The 25965-nt window shown below is 36.4% G+C and overlaps 9 protein-coding genes and 2 non-coding genes across 11 annotated transcripts; 7 read left to right on the top strand and 4 right to left on the bottom strand.

Moving 5' to 3' along the window:
- Positions 1-551: 551 nt before the first annotated feature.
- Positions 552-6722, bottom strand: PHYBLDRAFT_175675 (CCHC-type zinc finger transcription factor; the record flags this gene model as incomplete). The annotated part of the gene is made up of 4 exons (XM_018437545.1): positions 552-1903; positions 3411-4309; positions 4381-5805; positions 6121-6722. The coding sequence occupies 4 exons, from the start codon at positions 6720-6722 to the stop codon at positions 552-554; spliced, it is 4278 nt and encodes a 1425-aa protein (XP_018283977.1).
- Positions 6723-6968: 246 nt separating this feature from the next.
- PHYBLDRAFT_175674 (hypothetical protein) lies at positions 6969-7478 on the top strand (the record flags this gene model as incomplete). The annotated part of the gene is made up of 1 exon (XM_018437544.1): positions 6969-7478. One exon carries the CDS (start codon positions 6969-6971, stop codon positions 7476-7478), a length of 510 nt encoding a protein of 169 aa, XP_018283976.1.
- A 276-nt stretch (positions 7479-7754) lies between these two features.
- Positions 7755-8375, top strand: PHYBLDRAFT_152961 (hypothetical protein; the record flags this gene model as incomplete). The annotated part of the gene is made up of 1 exon (XM_018433042.1): positions 7755-8375. The coding sequence occupies one exon, from the start codon at positions 7755-7757 to the stop codon at positions 8373-8375; it is 621 nt and encodes a 206-aa protein (XP_018283975.1).
- Positions 8376-8960: 585 nt separating this feature from the next.
- On the top strand, positions 8961-10588 carry PHYBLDRAFT_175673 (hypothetical protein; the record flags this gene model as incomplete). The annotated part of the gene is made up of 2 exons (XM_018437543.1): positions 8961-10070; positions 10439-10588. The coding sequence occupies 2 exons, from the start codon at positions 8961-8963 to the stop codon at positions 10586-10588; spliced, it is 1260 nt and encodes a 419-aa protein (XP_018283974.1).
- A 4144-nt stretch (positions 10589-14732) lies between these two features.
- PHYBLDRAFT_t289 lies at positions 14733-14804 on the top strand. Its single transcript has one exon. It is a non-coding gene; the product is annotated as a tRNA-Gln (tRNA).
- A 1552-nt stretch (positions 14805-16356) lies between these two features.
- PHYBLDRAFT_t288 lies at positions 16357-16439 on the bottom strand. Its single transcript has one exon. It is a non-coding gene; the product is annotated as a tRNA-Tyr (tRNA).
- Positions 16440-18241: 1802 nt separating this feature from the next.
- On the top strand, positions 18242-19141 carry PHYBLDRAFT_152959 (hypothetical protein; the record flags this gene model as incomplete). Its single annotated transcript, XM_018433041.1, has 4 exons — positions 18242-18277; positions 18395-18485; positions 18548-18718; positions 18885-19141. 4 exons carry the CDS (start codon positions 18242-18244, stop codon positions 19139-19141), a joined length of 555 nt encoding a protein of 184 aa, XP_018283973.1.
- Positions 19142-20915: 1774 nt separating this feature from the next.
- On the top strand, positions 20916-21449 carry PHYBLDRAFT_102198 (hypothetical protein; the record flags this gene model as incomplete). The annotated part of the gene is made up of 1 exon (XM_018427683.1): positions 20916-21449. A coding segment is annotated over one exon (534 nt), but the record flags the coding sequence as incomplete, so codon positions are not given.
- A 69-nt stretch (positions 21450-21518) lies between these two features.
- On the top strand, positions 21519-21710 carry PHYBLDRAFT_160715 (hypothetical protein; the record flags this gene model as incomplete). Its single annotated transcript, XM_018434237.1, has 1 exon — positions 21519-21710. A coding segment is annotated over one exon (192 nt), but the record flags the coding sequence as incomplete, so codon positions are not given.
- A 1214-nt stretch (positions 21711-22924) lies between these two features.
- PHYBLDRAFT_152957 (hypothetical protein) lies at positions 22925-23278 on the bottom strand (the record flags this gene model as incomplete). The annotated part of the gene is made up of 2 exons (XM_018433040.1): positions 22925-23089; positions 23189-23278. The coding sequence occupies 2 exons, from the start codon at positions 23276-23278 to the stop codon at positions 22925-22927; spliced, it is 255 nt and encodes an 84-aa protein (XP_018283970.1).
- A 562-nt stretch (positions 23279-23840) lies between these two features.
- Positions 23841-24784, bottom strand: PHYBLDRAFT_152956 (hypothetical protein; the record flags this gene model as incomplete). The annotated part of the gene is made up of 3 exons (XM_018433039.1): positions 23841-23912; positions 23977-24234; positions 24338-24784. The coding sequence occupies 3 exons, from the start codon at positions 24782-24784 to the stop codon at positions 23841-23843; spliced, it is 777 nt and encodes a 258-aa protein (XP_018283969.1).
- Between the last annotated feature and the right edge of the window lie 1181 nt (positions 24785-25965).

Here is a 25965-nt window from a genome sequence, read left to right as displayed (position 1 = left end):
TGAATATCTGCTTCTGTTGTGGCCAAAGGTAAAGCAGTGCTTAGACTTGTATAATCACAAGGTCTTTAACATTGCTATTGTTTATATCTATCCTATTGTTTGTATCTGCTCTATTGTTGGTATCTGAATTCTTGTTTCAACTCTTTTTCCTTATTTCCATTACATCTCTGTTAATGATAGGGGGTTTCATTATCTCTTAGAATTCGGATTCAGATTAGGATTCGGAAAGTGGATATTAAATCTGTAGCTAACACTATGGGAAAACCCCATGGTAATTCATGTTGAAAAATGTCGACATAAATTACCATAAATCCATGTCTTTTTTTGCGAAATTCATGTCGCCATTTTTTGACATGGAATCAATGTCACCATTGAAAAAGGTTTTTTGTTTGTAAGAAGCATTTTATTAGGCTTGGGGGGTCTGGTGATACTCAAAAGAAGATAATCAAAAGAGTGATCACAGCATTTGTTTGGAGGGTTTTCTAGCTTTTTCAATGTTTTTGGGGGGTTTTTGTTTTTGTTAATTATAATAAATATAAGTATAAGTTTTTTTAAAAGAGAGGATCGAGGTCTAATTCTTGGCAAATGCGGGTTAGGGTCTTGCGAGCCGTACCAACAACAGCAGACGGAACAAATGGTGAATCGTCAAAAATGAAAGTCCAGTGGTGACGCCATATCGCAAGGAGGGTGCATCCAAAGATGGTAGAAGGGGGAATAGAAGAGTTTAAGGAAGAGGGAAAAGAGAAGAAGTGAAAAGCGTTGTGTAGTGCGGTTGGGGTAGGTATTGTGCCAAAGAATTCCAGCCACATGCCGATCCACACCGCGTTTTTGAGAGGACAAGTGAAGAAGAAGTGATCTTGGGAGTCGGAGGAGAGAGAGCAAATAGAGCAGGTAGGAGAGGGAAAGGCGAGAGGAAGCAAAGAGTGAAGACGGGCTCGGCAAGAAATCTTGTCATGTAGACCACGAAACCAAATGTTACGAGCCACCAGGGGAAGGGGAAAAGACCAAAATTTCCGCCAATGACGAGAGCCACGAGGGGGATCGAAATAGCGGGCACGGACGAGATGGTGGGAGCACAGCCCACGGAAAGTGCGTGTGGAAAGGCGTGCCCAAGTCTGAGAAGGTATGAGCGCATTAAAGAAAGGGAACAAGTCAATTGATGTGCCATCTTGAACGAGCAGAGATGGATATTGTTCGGTCAGTTCACGAGGAGAGCAACAAGCACGAACGATTATTGAATGTAATGTGAGAGTGTTGAGTTGAACTCGGCCAAGGAACTTATTAATAACACAAGAGCGTGGGTGGCTGCTGGTGATGGAGATAGACCGTAGCGACGTCAGGGCAGGGTCAAAGGTGTAGAGGTGGGAAACCAAAAGATCTTGCCAAGATGGGGGGAAGCGTGCTTGGGAAGCAGGGACAATGGTGACCGCTGAGAGAGGCAAAGCAAGGCAAGTAGTCAAATTTACCACAACATTATCAAAGTTGTGCGGCAGATGGTCAATGGCAGCAAAGGCTAAATGTAGAGGACAGGTAAGATCCCGCCATCCAGAAGGACGCATACTTGGAAATAGAAGGGGAAATAGGGGAGAAAGAGATGGAAGTGAAGCCTGTAACAATCCAGACATCCAGCGCGGGACCAAACCAGGTGGGGACCAAGGAGCGCGGACGATAGGTTGAAGCCAACGAAGTTGTAGAGCGCTCTGCTGCATCTTAGGATCGATGATACCAAGTCCACCTTGCATGCGTGGGAGGCAGAAAGTATCCAAAGAAATCGGGGGGAAGGTGCCACGTTGAAGGAAGCTACCCATGATGGACCTGATCTTCTGAAAGAAGGACATAGGTAGAGAGACCACACGCAAAACATGCCAAAGCTGAGAGAGTATGAGAGATGTTAGAACGGTGTCTTTACCCCAAAAGGAGAGACAGCGAGATGAGTGAAGATTGCAGCTGTCCTCAATCCTTTGGAGAAGAGATGAGCAGAACGAGTCCCGTTGAGCCTTGGAGTGAATCAACGGAAAGCCAAGATAACGGAGAGGTACGGGCGAGGTGCGGTCATGCCAATCGGTAATGTTATGACGACGGAGGGTGGAGGTTCAATCGGGGAGAGGACTACCAGATAGTGAGAAAGCTTGCGTTTTGTGGAGGTTGATACGCGCATTGGACGCAGCGGAATAGGTGGTGAGATGTGTGTGGAGTCGAGTAAGGTGAGCCGGATCTGGGAGAAATACCAGAAGATCGTCGGCATAAGCTAGAAGTTTAATAGGAGGAATAGTAGCCACACTATCAGGGACAGAAGGTCGAAAACCGAGGAAGGATTGATTACTTATAACCCGTCGCAACAAAGGTTCAAAAGCCAAATTGAACAAGATGGGAGAGAGAGGGTCGCCTTGACGGAGGCCACGCAATTGTGTGAGAGGGCGAGATAGGAAGCCATTAACGTTGATCTGAATCTGTGTAGAGAAAAACAATTGGGTGATACAAGTTATTATAGATTTAGGAAAGCGAAAGTGATCGAGAACTCGGCGCAAGTATTCTGGGTGGACTCGGTCGTACGCTTTCTCCTGATCAAGAAGAAGACCCACTCCAGTCGAGCTTTCCTGAAGTGCCTGAGCCATGACCATCCGGGTGAGCATCCCATTATCAGCAATAAATCGTCCTTGAACAAAGCCAGTTTGGTAGGGAGTGACAAGAGGAGTGGCAGCAGGGATCAAACGAGAGTTAAGAAGACGAGTGAAGACCTTAGCATCAGTGTTGATAAGTGCGATGGGTCGCCAATTCCGAAGGGAGGTAAGGTCGCCTTTTTTTCGGGAGAAGACACACGCAGGTGGACATCCAAGTGGGGGGAAAGACACCATCCAACAAAGCTTCGTTATATACACGCGAGACAAGAGTGGAGCATTTGGGGTGGTCAAGTATGAGTCGCAGAATCTCGTATGGCAATCCGTCAGGACCAGGGCTACTGGCATTGGGGGATCGAGAGGCACCTTGACGAATAGTGTCGAGGGAAAATTTGCGAGTGAGGCAATGTTGAGTGAGATCAGTGAGGGCAAGATTGTCAGGAAGATTCTGGAGAAGATCGTCAACAGCAGCAGAAGTGATGGGCTCAGGAGAGTAGAGAGTCTCATAGAAGGCGGCAGCAGCCTCCGTCATGCTGTCAGGCTCAGTGCAAAGATAGTCGGTAACAGGATGGCGTAGGCTGGTGATGAGTTTTTTGGACTGACGTGTAGCAACGGTGCGTTTAAGGAAACCGGCAGAGGTTTCACCCTGTTCGCGCCATTGTCGGCCAGCCCGGAGAGCAAGAATTTCTACGCATTCCAGTTGAACCTGTTGGAGCTTGCGTTCGATTACAGGAAGCTGAAAGTTCTGGGCGGGTTGATGGCGAAACCGAAGAATCAACTTATCATGCCGACTTTGAAGTTGTGCTTCTAGAGTGGACAGGGAAGGTGAGATTCGACGAGAGAAACGTTTAATGAATCTAGTCACTTCAGACTTGACTAAATCCCAGTTTGTCTGTGGGGAATTGGAGGCGGGGAGAGTGGGAACGAAGGTGTAAAGAAAGACAGAAAGTTCGTCCTGGAAGGAAGTGAGCTGAGCAAGGCGAGGGTTCGCCCGCCAAAGGCCTTTACCACTGGTCCGAGAAGAAGGAAGGGAGAGTACGACTGTGACCAGACAATGGTCAGACCACTGTGAGTGTATATATTCCACCGAGTGTGAGGTGGCACAAGAAGCAAGGTCGGAGGAGGCGAATATGTAGTCAATTGTGGAGGATGATGTCCCACGGTGAAAGGTAGGTTGAGGTACCTTGCCGGTGGGAGTCACACAGTCCACAAGGCGGTCGGTGAGAAAGTGAAGCCATGGGCGAGGTGGAGTGCTATGGGCGGTGGTAGTAGTGAGTGAGTGATTGAGGTCGCCCAATAGAATCATATTAGTGGGTGACGCGGGTATCAAGAGAGGATTGTGAAGAAGAGAGGTGAGGAACGAATGTCGTTTGCGATAAGTAGCGGGAGCATAAATGACACAGATACGGAAAGAGTTGAACATAAACTGTGTGTGAGATACCGTAGCAGTGATGCAGCGGCCGCATATACTAAACAATGGATCAGTAAGCATAATATCTTTTGAAAGGCACACAAGTCCACAATGAGGAGACCAAAGAGAAGAAGAAGATTGGAACTGCATAGTAAATGTGTCTTGAAGAGCAATAGAGTGGGCATGGGTTTCTTGAAGGGCGAGGAGATCAATTCCCTTCGAACGTAAGTGGCGTATAAATAATGAGCGTGTTTCGGGTCGTCCCACCTTGGGGAGGCCTCTGCAGTTCATAGTTCCAATGGTAATCATTGGTTAGATTTGGCCTCTGCGCCGAGGGCTTGACGGGTGAACCGGGGTGGAGGAGAGAGCGAAGAGTTACGAGAGGCAGTGTTCCTGCGTGTGGGGGACGTGGAAAGACTGCGTCTCGTGTTGCGGTTGGGCGTATGTCGGGTAAGACGACGTACTCTTTCAGTTTCAGTAGCCTGAATAGCCTCCAGGAGAGCCTGCTCATCGGCGGCCTTCTCAGGCTCCTGTTGCAATTGGGCTTTGTCAGAATTTACCTGTTCTGGAAGGGCGTCAAGCATTGTGTCGTCTTCAGGATCTACAATATAGGCAGTGTTGTCAGATGGTGTTTCCTCTTCAGCATGGTTGACTACCTTGGCTTTGCGTTGTGGTTCAATCGGCAGAAGAGAAGATGAAGCTTTGTTAGCCGGATTGTGGATGGAATCCACAGATGTACCAGTGGGGAGATTAGTTGTCAGGGGGCGGGGCAGCACAATGCGATCCTGGTGAGGAACACGGTTGAGGTGGCGAGAGCGTTTGTTAGTGGTTGCTGACCTACGACCAGGTTCGGAGACGTGGGGACAGTTAGCTTGCAAATGGCCAGGCTTGTTGCAGCTGTGACAGGTGCGTGTTTCTGAAGAGCGTGCAGGGCAGGCATTGATGTCGTGGCCCATTTGTTTGCAGTATTTGCAATGGGAGCCCATATGTGCCCATTCTCCAAGGATGGTAGTGTTGTTGTTGTAAGAAATCTCATAGGCAAGCTTGGCGACTTGCTGAGCTGGTGGGTCGGGTCGTTCAAGGAGGACACTGCCAGTGCCATCGAAAAAGGTATAACTCTCGCGGACCACAATTTCGCGTACAATTCCGAAAGGGGCAAGGCACCGTTGAAGTCCAGTTACTAAATCAGGATAACGAACACCAGGGAGTCGAGACAATGTTACCCGATATACCTTGCGACCAGGAGCAACGGCAATACAGGCTGGGAAGTGTTGATCAGAAACAAAAATAGGATGCGCGCACGCAATAGCACAGGAAGCAGCATCGAGGAATTGGACCTTGAGAGCAGTAGGAGCAGAACGACTGGGAAGAGTAACTTTTACGATAGAGTCTGCAAAAGCAGAGCTTTTCAGGGCATGCCAGAAGGCATTGTGGAGAGGAGAAGTGGGAAGAGGAGCGTTATAAAAAACAGTGTGGGGTGCGGTACCAGCACGCCAGATGCGTGGTAACCCATCAATGGAATCGCCATATATGATATGAGGTTGGTGAGGAAGAAGAGCAGTAGGTGCGAGAGTAGCAGCGACCGAGTACGTGCGTTGTGAGGTGGTGGGGCTGGATGGGGTGGTGGAGTGAGGTGAGGGTGAGCCGAAAGTTGAGGGGGGGTCCCCAAGTGGATCCGGTGGAGTAATGGGAAGAGCCATGACGACCATTGAAAAAGACATAAAACAACATAGAATTGTTGTCACCATAGAAACATAAAAAACCATAAATCCATGTCTTTTTTTGCAAAATTCATGTCGCCATTTTTTGATACGGAATCAATGTCACCATTGAAAAAAACATAAAACAACATAGAATTGATGTCACCATAGAAACATAAAAAACCATAAATCCATGTCTTTTTTAGCCAATTTAACATCAAATTGATGTTTTCAAAAAATAAATTTTATATTGTAAATATATATTAATTATAAAAAAATACAGCTATCTATAAACTACTACTATTCTCTTCAGTGTCCTTGCCCAAACAAGCAAACCTAATAATATTATTGTTAGTCATTTGTTGGTATGTACATAAAATGTTTTGCTTACTTATTTCTTCTTCTATTGCGCAACATATTTGACCACTTGGGCTGAACCAGAAACTTCACAACCCAAAGACCACAAGAAAGGTTAAGAACTTCCAATTCCCTAGCTTCTTTCACCGATTTTTGCAGGGTTGACATTACTAGATGCACATGGTCTTCTCCATCCAGGTCCTTCCATTCCTTCTCACCATTGGTCTTGCCATTGGAGTCATCTTTCAAAGCAAAAGATTGGCATGCTTTCAAATAGTTTTTCTTCAAAATATCCAACAGTTCATTGGCTCTATCCTCATCGATTTCTACCACATTGTTCATAATAATATCCCTGATATGGGACTTCTTCTCTTTCTCAGAACTATTTTTTAGGGGTGGTATCAAGTCTTGACCACCGTTTGCTACATGGCTGTTGATTCCTACTGCTGGACGTGGTATCATTTCTGTCAATGTACGTATCATTGCATGTAACTCTTTGTAGTCTTGTTGGTTTTCACGTTTGATTTCTTCCATTGCCTCTTTCATTCTGGCGAAGTGCTCTTCTTTGAATTTTTTGAACCATATAGGTTCATTATTTATATCTTCAACGACAGTAGCATTTCTTTTAGGGGGCATTTTATATGAATTATAAAAGAATAGGTGAAGAGATCAATAGAATGTATGTAAGAAACATATATTTATATAGAGCTGTTGTCTAGGAGAAAAAAAAATAAGTAGATAAAATATAGTTCAAATTGCAAGAAATTTTAAAATACTCCCGAGTGATACTAAAAGTAGATAGAGAATTGTTCTTAAGAAAATATCAGTCAACCATAGATTCATTCCTTTTATCCCCTTTTTTTTTACTAAAAGCTTACCATAATGGTCCAATTTTGCCCTATATGCCAAGTAAAAGTAACTAAAAGAAACAGAAAGAAACACACCAAGATGTATGAAATACAAAATATGCAAGCTCTTCAAGAAAGAATCAGACAAGAGAGAGATTGGAGTCAAGTCAATTCTTTTTCTTCAGTATTACCTCTAAAGCATACTAGAGCAGAAACAATCTCTGGTGATGAACAGACTTACATGTGTTCCAATCAATCAAATGATGTGGACAATTTTTTGGTTGTGAACGATTGCGATCCTGCAGATTTTGAAGAAGGGGAGAAATCACTTGCTGTAAATGCAGAAAACAATTATATGGATACAGAAAATTCAAACGTATCATTCGACAATGTCAAAACTCGTGAAGAGATTGTGGAAGAAAGAGACGATTCTTTATCCTTGTTTAGTTGCTTGGGAGCCTTTAAAACCACTGTTGAAAGTCCGTTATCTTATGAGTCTGTTACCAATAGCAAATTGTTTGGAACGTTAAACAATGCAGAATAATCAAGTATCAAGCTCAAAAGCATTCTTCAAGCTAACAATGCTTCAAAAAAGCTTATTGAAATGACTTTCTCTTGGTTCAATAAATATTTGACAAAAATTGATAGAGAAGGTAATTATTGTTATTTATTTGTGTAATCTAAAGGCTTTCATTTTCTTAATTATTGTAATGAAAAAAATTACAAGCTTATATTGCCATACAAGTGCGATAAGATAATGAGTGATACTTTGAACAAAAACAGTACCACAAAATATAATATGTGTATAAACGGATGCAAAATGTACTATTCTGGTGATGCTAGCATTGCATGTTGTTTTTGTAATGAAGAAAGGTACGAAGGCATTCTCCCAAGGAAAACAACCTATCAATTGTCAATTGGCAGACAGTTAGCCGATTTCCTTGCAAACAGTGCCAATGTTTCTAAAACTGTGGAGTACAAAAAAACTCTTATTGAGGATTTCTTGTCAGTTAAAGAGCCAATATATAAAAATGTTTTCAATAGAAGCATTTTTGGTGGAGTCAGAGGAATGAAAGAGCTCAGCCTTGCCCTGCATATTAATGGGTTTAACCCATTCAAAAGAGGTGGAATATCTATGATAATCATTATGGCCACAATCGTAGATCTTCCACCAACAGAAAGATATAAGCAAGAAAACATATTCATTTTTTCGATTATTCCTGGACCAAAGAAGCCAAAAAATTTATTCAGTTCTCTATACCCAGTGCTTCAAGACTTTTTTGTTTTGGAGAGTCAAGGTTTACAAATGAACTTTGAAGATGGCTTGACTTCTTTGTACAAAGCCAGTCTTGCTTTTGTGGTTGGAGACACTTTGGAATTTCTGAGCTGTGCATGTATTCTGGACACTCTTCATACTACAGCTGCAGAGTGTTGTAAATGAGTATTGAGTACTGCTGTAATTGAGAATAAGTTTGAAGGAAATAATATAAGGCCTCAGCTATTCCAGTCAAAGGTGTCTACCGATTACTTTATTATTTAACACACAGGTTTAGCATGCATGATAGTGATTATATTTCATATGATGATATCACCATAATATGGGATACATCAGTGGATTATTATAAGCATAATTATAACTCATAAACACATTTACTTTCGATGTTAATACTTCATTGGGACTACACACATTTATATAATTAATCATACATTAATTATCCCAAGATCACGTTGCTCTGATTAAGGCTCAGATAGGATCGATTACCTGACCCCAGTCATATAATTTTCCCAATCCAAAACAATATAAATAGCAGTAGTAGTTCAGTGTAGGAACCTGGTCAAACTTTGATACAAAATCCTTTCTCAATAAACAAAACCTACACAAGTTCTCACAAATCTTCGTTCCTAATTTCAAATCTTGAATTCTTCCTCTTAAAAACTTCTTCAACTTCAACCACCACAACACAGAGTATATAAGATCAGAGGAGATCAGCAGCAGAAAAACCAAAGAGACATATATTTCAGCAACATGGCTACTAGTAACAATAGAAGCAGACAGAGTTTTATTGAGGGTGATGCTGAATATGGAATTAAGAAACCCACTCCTTTTGGTATTCTATCAAGTTTTACTGGAACATGTTTTTTTGGACTCAACGAACTACATCTTTGGGGTCAAAATATTAGCAAGCACCTGTGGGCAATAGTCACTGATAATAGGCAAAAGAAATCTGATATCTCAAACCCGTTATTTCTAAGGAAGCCATACAGAGTTACTTTGGGTAAAAAACTTCTGTTAGCACAAGCCCTTAGCAACCATCATAGCAAGGATGGAAGCTTTTTAAATATGGCAACCTCTGCTAGCTATGGTAGAGCCGTTGATTATATTGACTTCTTGATGTTTGTGGTTCCTACTCTGCTGGTTGAAGCTCTAGAACTTCAAACTGAAGACCTGAAGATAAAATTGAAAAACGAAAAGAAAAGAAAAGGAAAAGGTAAAGCTGCCAAAGCAACAATCCTGAATCAAAGCAATGAAATTGATCCTGAGGAACAAAGCATTGGAACTGAAATTGAGACCGTTATAAGTTGTATGGATAGAACGGCTGAGGCCCTTGCATTGCTTTCCTTGGTTTGCCAGCTATCAGAGAAGCTATATATCAGTACGGAAGATGTCTCAGCCATTGAACATCATGTAAATATATGGCATGCATTTCTGCAAGAGCTTGTTGGAGGGAAATGCTTCACTATAAACCAGCACTACCTGTTACACCTCAGCAAATATATAACAGAGATGGGTCCGCTAAAAGAGTATAGTGCTCGTGCATTGGAAAGAACTATAGACCTATGCAAAGAAAACATAAAGTCGCGTTCAAAGCCAGGGGAAAATGCTGTAAGCTTTATGCATAATAATTTTGCGAGTGCAAAACAAAAATGGCACTACGAACTCAACAAAAGGGATGAAACTCATGAAGCTGACTGTACGAATATTTCTTCTGACGAGTTGGATATGATGCTTGATGCCAAGAACATACCTTTTGATAAAATGTTGCTAAATTTCTGTGTTTGTGAAAACATACCCTTCGACTCAAAAGTGCCCATAGTTAACAGAGTAGAGTATACAGTTGCTGGCAATCATCAGACAGTAAAGAAAATTAGAGAAAGAGACGGGATTGATATAATTTCAAAAGAGATCACCCTGGACATGCCTTTAAAACTTTCTATAAGCAACATTTAAGCCATGTTTGACTATCAAGGCCATTGTTTAGCACTGGTAAAAGGAAAACAGGTTTTGGAAGAAGATAAAAGGAGCAGGTTATTTGTGAACTTGTCAGCGATAAAAGAAATAGAGAACTCTTACTGTATTATTAATCTTGCAAACGTTCAAGGTTATGCAATTACTTTATCTTCTCTCTCTTTAGAAGACAAATTATATGTCTGCTTCAAAATATAAAACTTTTTTTTAAGAAAAAAACCCCTATGTCAACCATCTTTTTTTTTCAACATATTTAGACATATATTGATGTCAACATGGATTTATGTTTAAAAATGATGTTTTATGTTAACATCAAAAGACATGAGTTTGCTGATGTATTTATGTTGCTCTATTTTGACACAAATAAACATAAATTAATGTCGACATGGATTTATGTTAAAAAATAAAAAAAAATATCTCTGATAAATAACATCAATTTTATGGTGACATTTTAAGACATGGATTTTGACATTAAACACTATAAATCAATATAATTTAACATCCGATTTCCCGTAATATAATGAAAATAATTATAAAATGAAAATTATTGCATCCTCTTTTTAATTAATCATTTTATTCTTGAACCTAATATTTTATTCTAAATAATTAAGTTAATTTTTATTACTTATATTGGAAACTTAGCTTATAAAAAGTTGATATATAAAATAGAATTATGTAAGAGAGATAAATAAATTGAAAAACTTTTGCTCTAGGTATTTTAAGACATTAAAATGATCTATCCTAAATTTCAATCTGAAAATCATTTCCTTTGAATTAAATCTACATATTTTAATTATATTCAGATTCTTCTTGGCCAATCATTTCAGTATTCAAACATCCGCTTTCCAAATACTAAGAGATAATAAAACCCCCTGATATATGTTTGAATGTGTTCTCTCTATCTAGCTAAAGAGTATAAATACTTGTTGTTTCTTCTATCAATAAAAAGCATTTTTCTTAAGCTCAAACTTCTCTCATTGCCTAGTTGCCTAAACTAGTCTCTGAATTCAAACTCATTTACTCATAGTCATTACACTTCCGAGTATTAAAATAGGTTTAGCATATACTAAACTTAGTAAGTTTATATTGGACTTTCCAAGTTATGAGTTTTAGGCAAAAAGTTACAAATATCAAAAAATACGTGTGGATTTTTTTACAGTATATATTAACAAAGAAAAAAGGAAAAAGTATTGTGTGTAAAAGAAACAGAGAAAGAAAACAAGATTTTTCCTGTGCATGTAAAAATTTCCTCTTACTACTGAGGGCACAGCTCCACATCAATAAATCGTTGTCATCAGCCTCTCATAACCAGAACAGCACTTCATGACAAACTGCCTGACAAACCCATTGAGCAGATCAGCATTCCAGTACTGGACATCATGACATGATTGCACAGTACAGATGTGTTTTACACATGATGTGTGTGGTACTTGTATTTGTGATAAACGTTGACAGGTGATATGTTATCACTGTTTTCGAAGTTTGAATAGGTTTGTAGATGTAAAAGAACCTGTGGTGACCTAGACACTCGGATGTTGGATTTATCACATATAAAAACATATTCATATTGGGATAGCATAGTAGCTATCATCTTGTCAGTATAAAAATATATATAAATGATTAAGTATTCAGTCCAATAATTATTACAGTTAGTACTGTAGATAATATCTTAAAGATTGTTAAGATAATTATATCATACTGCCAAGTAAACTGTGTCAGATTGATATGGAGCTAATTTAGTAGAAAGTCCTAAAGCTCTAGTATAAAAGAGAAAAGAATAGCTTAGAGCTAAAGGAGTACAATTTATGACTTGATGTCATAATTGTAACACCAACACTAGTTAAGCAGTAAATACACTCTAATAACCAAATATAGTAAAGGAAGAAAGCCTTAAGAAACTAAGACGTAATGACAAGAGCAGATTATGTTTTCTTATAAAAAGGGATACTTTTTATTTATGAACAAAAAAAACTGATATACAATCTCAAAGTATTTCTATACATCTCTATTATCAAATTTATTATTTTTCTACTGTTTTGTACCTGAAATACCACAGAACCTCTCTTTTCCACAAGAGAGAAAAAGACAAACTCAAAAGAGAATGTAGAATTAAAAATAATAAAATCAATAAGAGAAAAATAAGAGAAAAACAGTACTATTAATCAATCTCAATAGACTTGACTCAATATACTCGGATAATTAAGCAAGTAAAAAATCAACAGCATTAAATATTAAGAAAACTTGTTATTAGAATATAAGACAAAGAAAAATCAATGTTTATTAACTGCAAATATTGCAATATTTATAGTTTTGCAATTGACTTGTTGAATAATTAAATAAATAAAATTATTGAAAAATATAATAAAAAGTTATATAATTAATGATCTATTAAATGTGATTTGTTCTTTACTATCATTAAGTATAAATAAAATAAAATAATTATTAAGTCATAGTGATAAAGATAATTATGCTTGTAAGAAAATATAATAAAATTAATGTTAATTCCAAGTTGATTCGTTCAGTTAAATATAGTAAGAAAATAAGATACGATGTGTGATTGTGTGAAGTTATTGTTGACAGGATGATGTCTTTTTGTTGTACTTATTAGTGTTTTTCTCTACAAATAGAAAAATTGCTTTCTATTCAACCTCGGCCACTGTCAGAAAATCAAAAAAAATAATAGAATATAATTTTTCTAGAATTCCAAAGAATTTCACAACATTACTGCACTGCCAGACAATCAAGATTGCATTGAGAGCTGACCATTATTACAAGACTTTGTGTCACACACCTGTCAACACTGATGCATGTTGAGTTATAGTGTATAGTACAACTGGTCAGAAATATAATATATATTATATATATAGTTATATTCTTGTGATTTCGCTCAGGACAATCCAACAAGAAGGAGTTTAGACAATAAATGGGACTTGAAATAGATCGAAACAGATATATGGACAACAGACAGATAGACAAATGGATAAATGGACAAATGGACAAGCAGACAAGCAAATAAACAGTGAGACAGTACTTGTACATTCTAATAGTGTGCAACTTAGTATTTCCTGCAAGACAATAGCTCAAGCTCAATGACAATGTTCAAAAGAAATATAGAAGAAAACTGAATAAATTTTATTGGGATAAAAATGTCTCTTTTATATACTAATTAACAACTATGTACAAGATAACAATCTAGATATATTTTATGCTAAATGATGATTATTTAGAAGAGTGTACAGGTCTTTGGGCATAATCACAAAATGAAATAATCAAAAATAATCAAAAATAGAAATAATCAAACTACTAAAAAATATGAACTTTTTGGAAGTATACTAAAGAAGTAATATCAAGAAGAGTAAAGGAACAAGTGCAATGCAAAGGAAAGCAAGCTAAAAAGAAAATAAAAATCAATGAAAAATAGAAAAAAAAGAAAAAAGCATTTAAAGTCCAGTGGGAATTTAAATGTTGATAGCAAGAAAAAAAGAAAAAAAAGAAGAAAGAAAATAAATCCAAGAAATCAGATTTTGTCATGTCCGGAGATGGAGTCATAACTTTGCACTGTCCATAACTTACTAGTCTGTCCATATGTTGATGTCATATCAAACAAAGATACGTTTTTGGTCGATGCTTAAATTGATGTGTGATGTGTTAGGTTTGTTGTAGATTGTAATGGATCACTTGGCAAATAAAATACAATGATAATAGAATAGAACAAAAGACGGATACAGCAAAAGGTGGCAAGCAGCAATAGTTGACAGATAAGAAAAGAAAGAATAACCAATAGAATTGTTGTTAAAATCAAGAGAGAGAAATGTGTATGAAAAGAAAAGAACAAAACAGAAAAGTAATAACTGACAAGAAGATCAAAATTGACAAACAGCCTTTCTAAAACCAAGGAATCAATATGTTATGTTGCAAGATGGTATAGATCACAAAGAGAAGAAAACAAGAAATAAATACTGAAACTGATCAAAGGATTGATTGATTTTTTTATTGAGTTGAGTTTACTTCTCTTTTTATAGTTGACAAGATTTTAAGTTGATAATAGAAGTTCGGAAAAAATAACATAATAAAAATAGAATGATGAATAATTAATACAGCAAGGATAAAATATATGAATAAAAATACAGTAAAAATATAATAATGAAGGTACTGATATTGCACGGAGATGTTGACAAGATAAATTATGTGCATTGTAGAAAAAGAATTTTACTAGCATAGGAGACTATGATTTCGAATAAGTACAATATAGATAAATATGTTAATAAAGAAAAAGGAAAAAGTATTGTTTGTAGAAGAAACAGGGAATTGAAACAAGATTTTTCCTGTGCACAGAAAAATTCTCCTCTTACCACCGGGAGCACAGCACTACATCAAAAAACCATTGACGTCAGCCTCTCATAACTGGGACGATATGTCACAAAAAACCACTGAACAAACCCACCGAGCAGACTGACCTTCTGATACCAGACATCACGACATGGCCAAAAGCCGGACCTGTCTACAACATGTTTGTAACAATATGTTTTATTACTTGTGCCAATACAATAAGGTTGTGTGGTGTAATGGTTATCACGGTAGACTTTGAATCTACCAATCCGAGTTCGATCCTCGGCACGACCTTTTTAACGCTGTTTTTGCTAAGTTTTTTTTTGATATTGTTGTCGGGCATTATTTTGATGAATCCATAAAATCTGAAGATAGTTAACCGCAGTACTTCTTTATGCGCAGTAATATCTTTCTGAGCATTAACTGCAGTATAATGACTATTTCTTTAATTAAATATAAATAATAACTACTGTGGATAATGTGTAGTATTAGTTTAGAAAACTATATAAGACAATTCAATTCATATTAATAAAAGGTATCTTTTATCCTCTCTTTGATTTTACGTATATTCCTTGATCCTCAGTGGGTTTGACCTTTTGACTTTGTTATAGTAAAAGAAATACCAACACAGATTGGGAACAACATTGTTTTGCCAAGTCTCGGTCTGATATTTCTTTTCTGGCACTTGTAACTAAGTCGCAGAATCAATATCACTGGGGATTGTCAAGTTTATGAATAGTTTTTAGATAAAAAATAAAAGATACTTTTTATTAAATATATTTCTTAACTATTTATACAAAATGATATTTGATTTCTGGCTAAAAGAATAGCTACAAAAATATGTCTTAGATGGTAGTTATCCAGTAATATCTCTACAAGTATATTCCTCATCTCCAACATTGAAAACATAGACAAAAGACTAATTGGCAATGTCAAGATCTTTTATTCTAAAAAGTCAACTATTACTGGTTGCTTGTAAATTCCAATTTTGATTGCCGATATTAACTCTGACAATTGGTCAAACTTACTGAGAATTGTAAACGAATATCAGAGTTGACATCGGCATTCAAAATTGAGAATTGCAAGCAACCAATAATAGTTGACTTTTTAGAATAAAAGATCTTGACATTGCCAATTAGTCTTTTGTCTATGTTTTCAATGTTGGAGATGAGGAATATACTTGTAGAGATATTACTGGATAACTGCCATCTAAGACATATTTTTGTAGCTATTCTTTTAGCTAGAAAACAACAATTGTTTTGTATAAATAGTCAAGAATTACATTTAATAAAAATCATATTTATTTTTATCTAAAAACTATTCTTAAAAACTTAACGATCCCTAGTGGTATTGATTCTGCGACTTAGTTACAAGTGCCAGAAAAGAAATACCAGATCGAAACTTGACATTTTGATTTTGTTATAGTGTCGTTCCTGATCTGGGATGGTCTTCCTTTTACTATAGCAAAGTCAAAAGGTCAAACCCACTGGGGATCGGAGAGTATATGTAAAATCGAAGAGAGGATAAAAGGTGCTTTTTATTGATAGGAATTGAATTGTGTTATATAGTTTTCTAAACTAATACTGCGCATTATCCGCAGTAAACTATTATACTCTATTTAATTACAAGAGAAGTCCTTTTACTGCGGTTGATGCTCAGAAGATATTACTGTGGTTAATCTTTACAAGACATTACTGCGGTTCATTATCTATGAGGTATCTTTGACATACAGAACTGCTGTGGTCAATTATCCCGATTTCTCGGATTCATCAAAATAATGACCGACAATAGTAAAAGGAAGACCAACCCAGATCCGGCACAACAAAAATTATGTCTGACAAAAGCATCCGGCTTACCAGATTCGAACTAGTGACCTAAGGATTACAATGACATTACAGTCCTCCGCTCTACCAACTGAGCTAAAGCCGGTGCAGTTGCTTGTAGTACATGGTGTTTAAACTATGTTAGCCGCAAACCAAAAACCATATTCAACCAAGTTCAGAAATTCTTTTGAAAATCCCTTTTTAATTTTTCTTTAACATTTTAATTTTAATTTTAATTTCTTTCTTTCATTTTCACAAAATCACCTTTTTTTTAAGACTGATTTTCTGAATATTAAAGTCTTTTCCCCTTTATTTTTCCCGAAATTGTTTTCTCCCTTTTCTTTTTATTTTATTCTTGCACACTAAATGTGACACTTTCTCTTAAACACTACTTTACCAAAATTGTTAACTGAATAGTTTTACTCTTTATTTATAACATACTTCTTTCTAATATTTTCCTTTTCTTGTAGTTATATATTATAACTTTATCTATTTCTTCTATCATGACAAAATATTTATATATTTATTTTTCTTTATATTTTTATTTATGATTATCTGATCGAGTTTTATCTAGCCTATTTTTGCCATATATTTTATCTATAAAGTAGTATAAATATCTCTCTAAAATCAATCAATAAACAACTATCAATTTTTTCTAATACAAGTTTTCTTTAAGATGCTGTCTATTATCTTTGATTTCTTTTGAGAAATTTCTTCTGTTTTATTTATTTTTCTGTCAAATCTTCATGAAAGATTGACCATCCCCTTTTATTTTATTATTTTGTCCCAATTTTTTTTATCTCTTAGTAAATTTATTATAGCAAATTTTTTTTTGCTAAATTCTTTACTCTGTTAAACATTTCTTTCCCATAGTTAACTTTTTAGAATTAGTATTATTTACATCTCTTCTTTTAGTTTAACTATTTCTCTAATCATTCAAATTATTTACACTTACCTTAGTGTTAGTTTCCCTTTTAATTTCTTTAACTGGTCTATTTGGTAACAAAAAGACTATTTTATCATCCCAATTTATTCAATATTGAGCCCAATTCCTCAATCTCTTTTTTCAATTCCTCTTCTTACATACATTTATCTTTTCTTGTACATCTTCTACACACAACCACATATCACACGCAACACTTGTGACATGGAGTGTTGTAAAAATGGTCAGCTCTCAACGAAATTTTGGTTGTCCACCAGTGCAGTAATGTTGCAGAATTCTTTGTAATTCTAGAAAAACTATATTCTATTTTTTTGATTTTCCGATAGTGGCCGAGGCTGAATAGAAAGTAATTCTTCTATTCATAGAGCAAAACACTAATAAGTACAATGAAAAAGTATCATCCTGTCAACAATAACTTCATGCAACCACAAATTGTATCTTATTTTCTAATTATATTTAACTGAACAAATCAACTTGGAATTAACATTATTTTTATTATATTTTCTGACAAGCATAATTATCTTCATGATTATGACTTAATAATTATTTTATTTTATTTGTACTTAATGATAATAAAGAACAAATTACACTGTAAAAAAGTGTCTGAATTTTATATACAATAGATTTCTAGGATTCTTGAGATAGAAAGACAAAATTTCTATCTCAGACACTTTTTCTAGATTTTGATGTTGGGTTCTCTTTTCAACAATTTTATTAGTTATTGAGAGTTGTTTAGTATCAGAACAAGATATCAAACTCAAATTTAATAAAATAAACTGTACCGGAATAAATTTTTGTCTTCCTTACTATTAAACTATAATATTTTTCATATAACTCTTAAGTAATGGCACCAATCTGTCAATCAAAAAAAACACATTTATGCTTCTGTCCTGTTTGCAAGAACAAATCTGGTAGATGCAATAAAGTATCTATTCAGATATTTAAATTGCATAAGAGAAAAGAGAATGCTGGACTTCATGATTATTGTAATAATAAGAGATGTAAGAATTGTATAATCTGCTTTATATCTTTGAATTATAAATTATTTGTATCTCAATTAATAACATATATAACATAATATAGCAGCAACTACAACTTTGATTGAAACTATCCCATAGACTATTCAAGAAACTACTTCTGATGTTATTATTGATGATGAACAATACTTTGAGGCCATAGACAATTTCAGTGACATAGATTATGACTTTAGTAAAAAAAAAACTTTTTTTTTAGATTTTTTTTCAAGTCTAACTTATTTTGTTATACTTTAGTAGACTTGGAAAACAACACTGAAACATATATAAGCGCACTAATTATTACTCAAGTCTTATCTCTTTCTGAAGCTGATGACATATTTGGTAATCAAGAAGACAAAGATTCTAACAATGTTGATTCTGATGAAGACGATGATGACAATGTTGAAGATAATATTGAGGACAAAGGTTTGTATCTTTCTTATGAATAGGGTTTGGCTATTTAATGATTCACTGAATATTAATACATTTTTTCCCTAAAACAAAGAATACTTCTCCGAATCTAACTCAGAGTTGAGTTTCATTCATTCTTTTATTGTAAAGGCTCTTGCGCTGTTCCTATCATTGTACATAGTTGACAAAGGTGCTGTTATTCTCATTGCCATCATGAACAAAATCCTTGAGCTGTTCAGAGATCCGTTTCACCTTCCTGTTAGCATTTCCGGTCTCAAAAGCATGGCAGATTTTAATACCTTAACAAACAGGATCAAAAAATATATTGCATGCAGCAAGTGCCATGACATTTATGAAAACAATGGATTCACCCCTCCTTGTTGTACATTCCGCAAGTTTGGCACCAATAATCTTTGCAACAACACCTTGTTCAAATAAAAAAGACAGTCCACAACTTCTAGAAGAACTTATGTTTACTACTCTGTTGTTAAGTCAATAACATCTCTGTTCTCTTGCCCTGAATTCAAATGCCAGATCAATTCATGGAACCGTGGTCCAAAAGTAGAGGGGATCATGTTTGACATATATGACAGTGCAATGTAGAACAAGCTGAAAGATATTGATGGCGTTCCTTTTGTTGACAGCAACTGCTTGTTGATGTTGACCCTGAACATCAACTGGTTCCAACCGTTTGATCGAGTTATGTACACTAGAAAAACATACGGGAATTACTATGTACAAAGTTAAATCATAACAATAGAAAATCTGGGCTATTTTTTCATCTCAGCTTTTTTTGTGTGTTCAAGATGAAAACACTGTTTTCCGGTTTTCTATTGGCTTGGATACATCAGGCGAAAATATTATTTATTCTTATTATTATAAAGACATAACAATTCATTATAAAGACATAGTAAATTTAGTAAATGTTGTACTTGTTTCCTTTTTCTCTTAACACTTCAAAGTAAAAATAAATAAATATTATGTCTACAATTCCTGAACTCTACAACAAAAAGTGCCATTGTGCTGGATGTAGTCAGAACGATCTCAGCTATAGTTTTGTTGCCAGAAGAACTGCTTAACGTCATAACAAAAGGGCAAGACTAAATGCCATAAGATGTGAAAGGGGTACAATATTTGAATTTATTTAATTGTATTGTAATCCATGAAATAACATGTTGTAATAGACATGTCTACCCAAAGAAATACGATGGAGGTCGATGATGAACGTAAGATTTATTTAATTCAGAAACTGTTAGATATTAACCAAGTGTTATATTCTAAATGTAGCTATCTTAACCCATCAACCCGGAGCCCTGGAAGAATCGTACACTCAGACAAACTCATCTGTTTGGGAAGGAGCTTCAATGTCTGACACTGAAGACGTTTCCGTTACTAATGATGCAATCAGCAATGGCGACAATGATGACAGTGGAAGCAACAGCAATGAAATCAGTGAAGACGAAAGCAAAGATGATGTTATTGAGCTCGACAACAATGAATTGAATAGTGAAGGTCAGTTAGTGTTAAAAATTTTTAAAAAAAAGCATTAATTTTTTTTATAATAGACCCTTTTGCCACCCCCGATATGCCCCAGAACCCAGTGCACAGGTTCATTGCTACTTTTGTGGTGATGTTTGCTTCCCACTATGTGGTTGACAAGGGCGCTGTTGTCTTGATCGAGTTCATCAACAAGCTTTTGACAATTTACGAGCAGGATTTCCAACTGCCCTTGAGCCTTCCTGGTCTTCAGCGCATGACAGGTTTCTCAGCCATGACCAAAGGCATAAAGAAATTTGTTGTGTGTCAGGATTGTCACAAGGTGTATGAAGAAAGTGCATCTGTCCCGTCTCATTGCAATTTTGTAAAGCTTGGTGCACACTCATCTTGCAACTGCCAATTGACGAAAACATCAGCATTGAGTGCTTTGGTGGCCAAGCGTTCATACTTGTACCAGTCCATTGTTAATACTTTATGAATGTTTTTTCTTCGTCCAGGATTCGAGGATAAAATTAGACATTGGAATCACAAGCTAAAGATGGTGGATACGATGTGTGACATATACAACGGTGTCATGTGGAAGGAGCTCAAAGACAAAGATGGTGTGCAATTCACAAAGGATTCGCGTTCATTAATGTTGACTCTCAACATTGACTGGTTTCAACCTTTCGATAATGTCACGCACTCAACTGGTGCCATATACCTGGTAGTAAACAATCTGCCTCGCAATGAAAGATACAAGCCAGAGAACACACTTCTCGTAGGATTGATGCCTGGCCCAAAGGAACCCAAATCCGAAGAGATAAACCATCATCTCCGGCCTATGGTAGATGATCTGATAAGATTGTATGAGGGACTGGCAATCCCAACTTTTGAGTGTCCTAGTGGTGTCTGCGTCCGTGCCGCATTGATGATGGTGGCCTGTGACATCCCGGCAGCAAGAAAGACAAGTAGGTTCACCTCGCACAACAGTACATGCGCATGTTACAAGTGCAACAGACATTTCCCTTGCTTGGAAAACGGTGTCAATGTTGACTTTCATGGGTTTGACTTCTCTCGGTGGGTGCTTTGTGACGGTGTAGAGAACAGGTTGCATGCTGAGGAGTGGGAAAGTGCTAGTACCCCCTCAGAAAGGCATTGGCTGGAGATCGAAAATGGTGTTCGATGGTCGCAGTTGCATCGCCTTGGATACCTTGATCTAGTACGTGGAACAATCATTGATCCCATGCATAATTTATTCCCGGGAATGCCTAAAAGATTGATAGATCGTTGGATCAAAGACGAAGACATTCAAGATGGCGATTTTGCAGCAATGTAGAAGACTGCAGAAACGATGATTGTGCCTGGTGGATACATCTCTTTGAACCCGAAAATAGGAAAGCAGTTTTTGTATATGAAGGCAGACGAGTGGAAGTCATGGGTGCTCGTATACTCGCCAGTCCTGTTGAAAGATGTTCTTGCAAAAGACAGATTCGAAAACTGGATTAACTTGATGCATGCCGCCTGTTGATCAAGCCAACAATCACATTCTATGAAGTCAACACTGCCCATCAGTTCCTTCAAAATTTTTGCACCAGATGTGACGAGCTGTACAACGCCAAAATCCTCACCTGTAATATGCATCTACACCTCCATCTTCGAGATACAATTCGCGATTTTGGACCAGTGTACAGTTATTGGCTATTCAGGTTCGAGCAGTTTAACAGGTTGTTAAAAAATTTGAAGACAAACAGGAAGATTGGGTTTGAAAAAACATTTATGAAGAAATTTATTGAATATGTGCACAAAGACGATCTTGTCAACAGTTTCCTTCAGAGTACCCACCAGACATCTGCATTTCCTCTCCTTACCAAACTCACTTCTTCCTTTACACCCACCACCATTCCATCCATCCATCAACGTACCTTCCGCATACAGTCATTTGTCGAGGCTTCTGAAGATCCAAATGTACTTGTAAAAGGCAACGAACCTCTCCCTCCTTCCGCATTCCCTCTATCATTAAAATCTGCTACCACAATGAGTGACATTCACTATGTTCATCTCTTACAATACTACAAAGTTGCGTACAACAATGAACAATTAGTTCACTTTCAACAAGCATCAGAATCACCATACTTTGTTGACAATACAATCACCCTGTTGAAATACATCAACATCCTTGGGCAGGTCTACAAGGGTAAAGGTGAATCTGGAAGTTGTGGCTCTCTTGTACAAGCAAAGTTCATTGGAAGTACTGGTGAGCATATCATCGCATACACGGGTCAAATACAGTACATTTTCACCCATTCTTTCACTCCCCCACCCACCTCTTCATCCCTTACTCCCTTGCTCTGCACCCATCACCGCCCAACACAACTTCTTCACAATTCTCAACATACTTTTGCATTTATCAAATGGTACACACCCGAAAATGATAAATCACAAGAGTACAAACACGTTGAAACCTGCTTTCCAACATTTTCTCCTGACGATTTCCAATGTGTATTGCCAGTGCATAGAATTATGTTAGAAGTAGCAACTGCTGAGCACACAACACGCAGAAAAGTAAAAAAGATGCTGGTCATTCCTTTGCCAAAAAAAACAATATATTTAAAAAATAATAAAATTATAACTCTCTTTTTTAAAGGCACACAGAAAAGAATAATCATAGTGTTTGTATTTGTTGGTACGTTTATCATTGTCAGATGGAGGATGTTGAGGATGTAGAGGATAAGAAAACAAAATTTATTGAAACTCATCTCTAAAAGCCCAGTGAGGGAGAAGGGACGTCAATCTAGGCGGGACTGCTAAAACAGCATCTCTACCAAAGGACCTCTTCAACATCTGACCCGAATTGAAGTCCATGTGATTACTTATAAAATCATCAACAACCACAAGAAAGTGATTGTACTAAATACAAATAAGTGATTAATCAAAGTTCTGTTTCATTTAAATCCATAAAAAAACAAAAAAAAAGCTATATACAATAATGTAAACAAAAGAAATTACCTCATCGCTTCTCCAACTTGGATGCACTGTACGAATCGCACAGTTGCTCGAGACTCCAGGCATATTGTCTTCAGATTCGCCCTCAGTCATTGCTTCTTTCTGTAAGAGTCTGTCGCAGCTCTTACCCACCTTCACATCTGTTGTGTTGGTTGAAGTTGAAGAAGTTTTTAAGAGGAAGAATTGAAGATTTGAGATTAGGGACAAAGATTTGTGAGAACTTGTGAAGGTTTTGTTTATTGAGAAAGGATTTTATATCAAAGTTTGACCAGATTCCTACACTGAACTACTACTGCTATTTATATTGTTTTGGATTGGGGAAATTATATGACTGGGGTCAGGTAATCGATTCTATCTGAGCCTTAATCAGAGCAACGTGATCTTGGGATAATTAATGTATGATTAATTATACAAATGTGTGTAGTCCCAATGAAGTATTAACATTGAAAGTAAATGTGTTTATGAGTTATAATTATGCTTATAATAATCCACTGATGTATCCCATATTATGGTGATATCATCATATGAAATATAATCACTATCATGCATGCTAAACCTGTGTGTTAAATAATAAAGTAATTGGTAGACACCTTTGACTGGAATAGCTGAGATCTTATATTATTTCCTTCAGACTTATTCTCAATTACAGCAGTAGTCAATACTCATTTACAACAACATTAATTTCAGCCTTGAATGTATGGTAGGTCAGCTCGCAACAGTCAAAATGCTAGTTTATAAATGTATTAATATGAATACATTTAATTTGCAATCAAAATATACTTCTAACATACATCGGTCTCTCGACCTGCTTTTCTTGACCAAGAATTTGTCTTTTTGCGCGCTTCATAGGATTCCTTGACTTGGCATCTCGTTCCACAAAAGTTTGTGTAGATACAATTGCTAATATCAGCCTGTCGAACACTAGTCCCAACAACCTTTGGAGCCAGGTATGCATGAAGGTCATGCATCAGCTGTCTGTTAGGTGGAAGTCTGTAATCAACATTAACATCCCAACTGCACTTGCTGTTGTTAGCTGCAACTAGTCCCAGCTTATTTGATTTGAAGTTGTGTTTCTTCAACTCTCCTCAGATAAGAGCCTATACTTAGTGTGAGATATTATGTTGATGAACTACTGTACATCTCAACACTTACTAAAACTCTAGTGCGATCCTGTTTACTAAGTTCACCAGCGTTTGCACCAGTAAGAACCACTGGACCAACAGAAGGAGTGACAGAAGGAGTGACAGAAGGAGCAACAGAAGGAGCAACAGAAGGAGCAACAGAAGGAGCAGCAGAAGAGATACCAAAAAAAGCCTCAGAAGGTGTTGTATACCAATCCAGAGTAGAACTAATGGAAGAAGCTGCGAAAGGGACAGAAGCAGAAGCAGGTATAGTGGTAGGAGCAATAACTGCAAGAAGTTCTCCAGAGGCATCAGCAATGCTATCAAGTATTTCCAATGAATCTTTGTTCCCCTTGATGACAATGCCAATGTTTGAATCCATGGTCTTGAGACTTTCCTCCATAGCGGTGAGCCTTCTTAAAAGCTCAGTATATTCCGGGGATGGAGCTGGGGCAATTGACTGACGATTGTTAACCATGGTCTGAAAGCTATCTAATAAAATGTTATACATGAGTTGATTGTTAATTATATTTGTTTTATATATCTATTCATTGTATATATAGAGTGTTATTAACATACAAAAGAAGTTAGGTGTTAAGCGAAAGAATAAAGTATAGTTAATGGAAAGATGGTAAAAGTAAAAGCAAGAACCCATTTATTATATTACACTTGTTGCTGTAAATACTCAGGATTTCTTTAATACGCGTATCTCTATTAATACTTCCTGGAATTAATGGGGTGCAAATCGGCTTTGAACATGCTTTTTTCAACTCAATCCAATATATAATTTCTGTCTTTTGGCCTTTTGGCCCTTTGGTCTTTTGTTCTTTTTGTTTTTTTTTTCATTTACAAGTTTTCTCTCTTTTCTCTCTTTCCAACATTTATTATATTCACAGATTTTCTTGGTAAGATATCTTATTCTTTAATATTATATATATATATATATATATATATATAACTAAAATGATAATAATTGTTTTCTATTACTACAGACACTCGCGTTTTGTTACCTTCTGATGCATCCCCTTCACAATGTCCATCCGGATTAGCTAAGATTAGTAAATATACTTTATGCCATCATCCTATAAAATTATTCTGACTTTTTCCTTTCTTTTGTATAGACCATATCGCCGAAATTACTCTCTACTATTAAACACAGTTATGAACACAGTAATATTTTATTTTATTTCAATCTATCTCTTTTTAATAAGCATACGGCTTAACATAATTTCTATTATAGATGAACCTCCCTCTCATGAGCACATCGCGAATCAAGAACTTTCATTTTATATGAGTGTCATTGACATGGTAATTTTTTTTGTACATATAACAATATTATTTATTTTGTATATTAATGTATATCATTTACTGAAGACAATATTAGCGTCTCCTATGTACTCTCTTGATCTGCAAATAAATCCTTTTGCTTCGGGTAGGTAAATGAAATATTCTACCACACAGTTCACAAAAAATAATTTTTTTTCAGCATTTTTATAGCCAAATAAAGTATATTGAGTACTATGGTTCGTATTCATGACGCCTTTTCTTTTTGTCTCTGGTAAGCTATTATATTGCAAGCATAATTACATATATATATATTCTTAATATCCACGATTTCTTGTTCAAACAGCTAACACTTTTCTAATTTCATAGAACAAC

Source organism: Phycomyces blakesleeanus, assembly GCF_001638985.1.
Source record: "Phycomyces blakesleeanus NRRL 1555(-) unplaced genomic scaffold PHYBLscaffold_40, whole genome shotgun sequence".
Lineage (NCBI taxonomy): Eukaryota > Fungi > Mucoromycota > Mucoromycetes > Mucorales > Phycomycetaceae > Phycomyces > Phycomyces blakesleeanus.
Note: the sequence above shows the minus strand (reverse complement) of the source record. Positions and strands in the feature narration are given on the sequence as shown.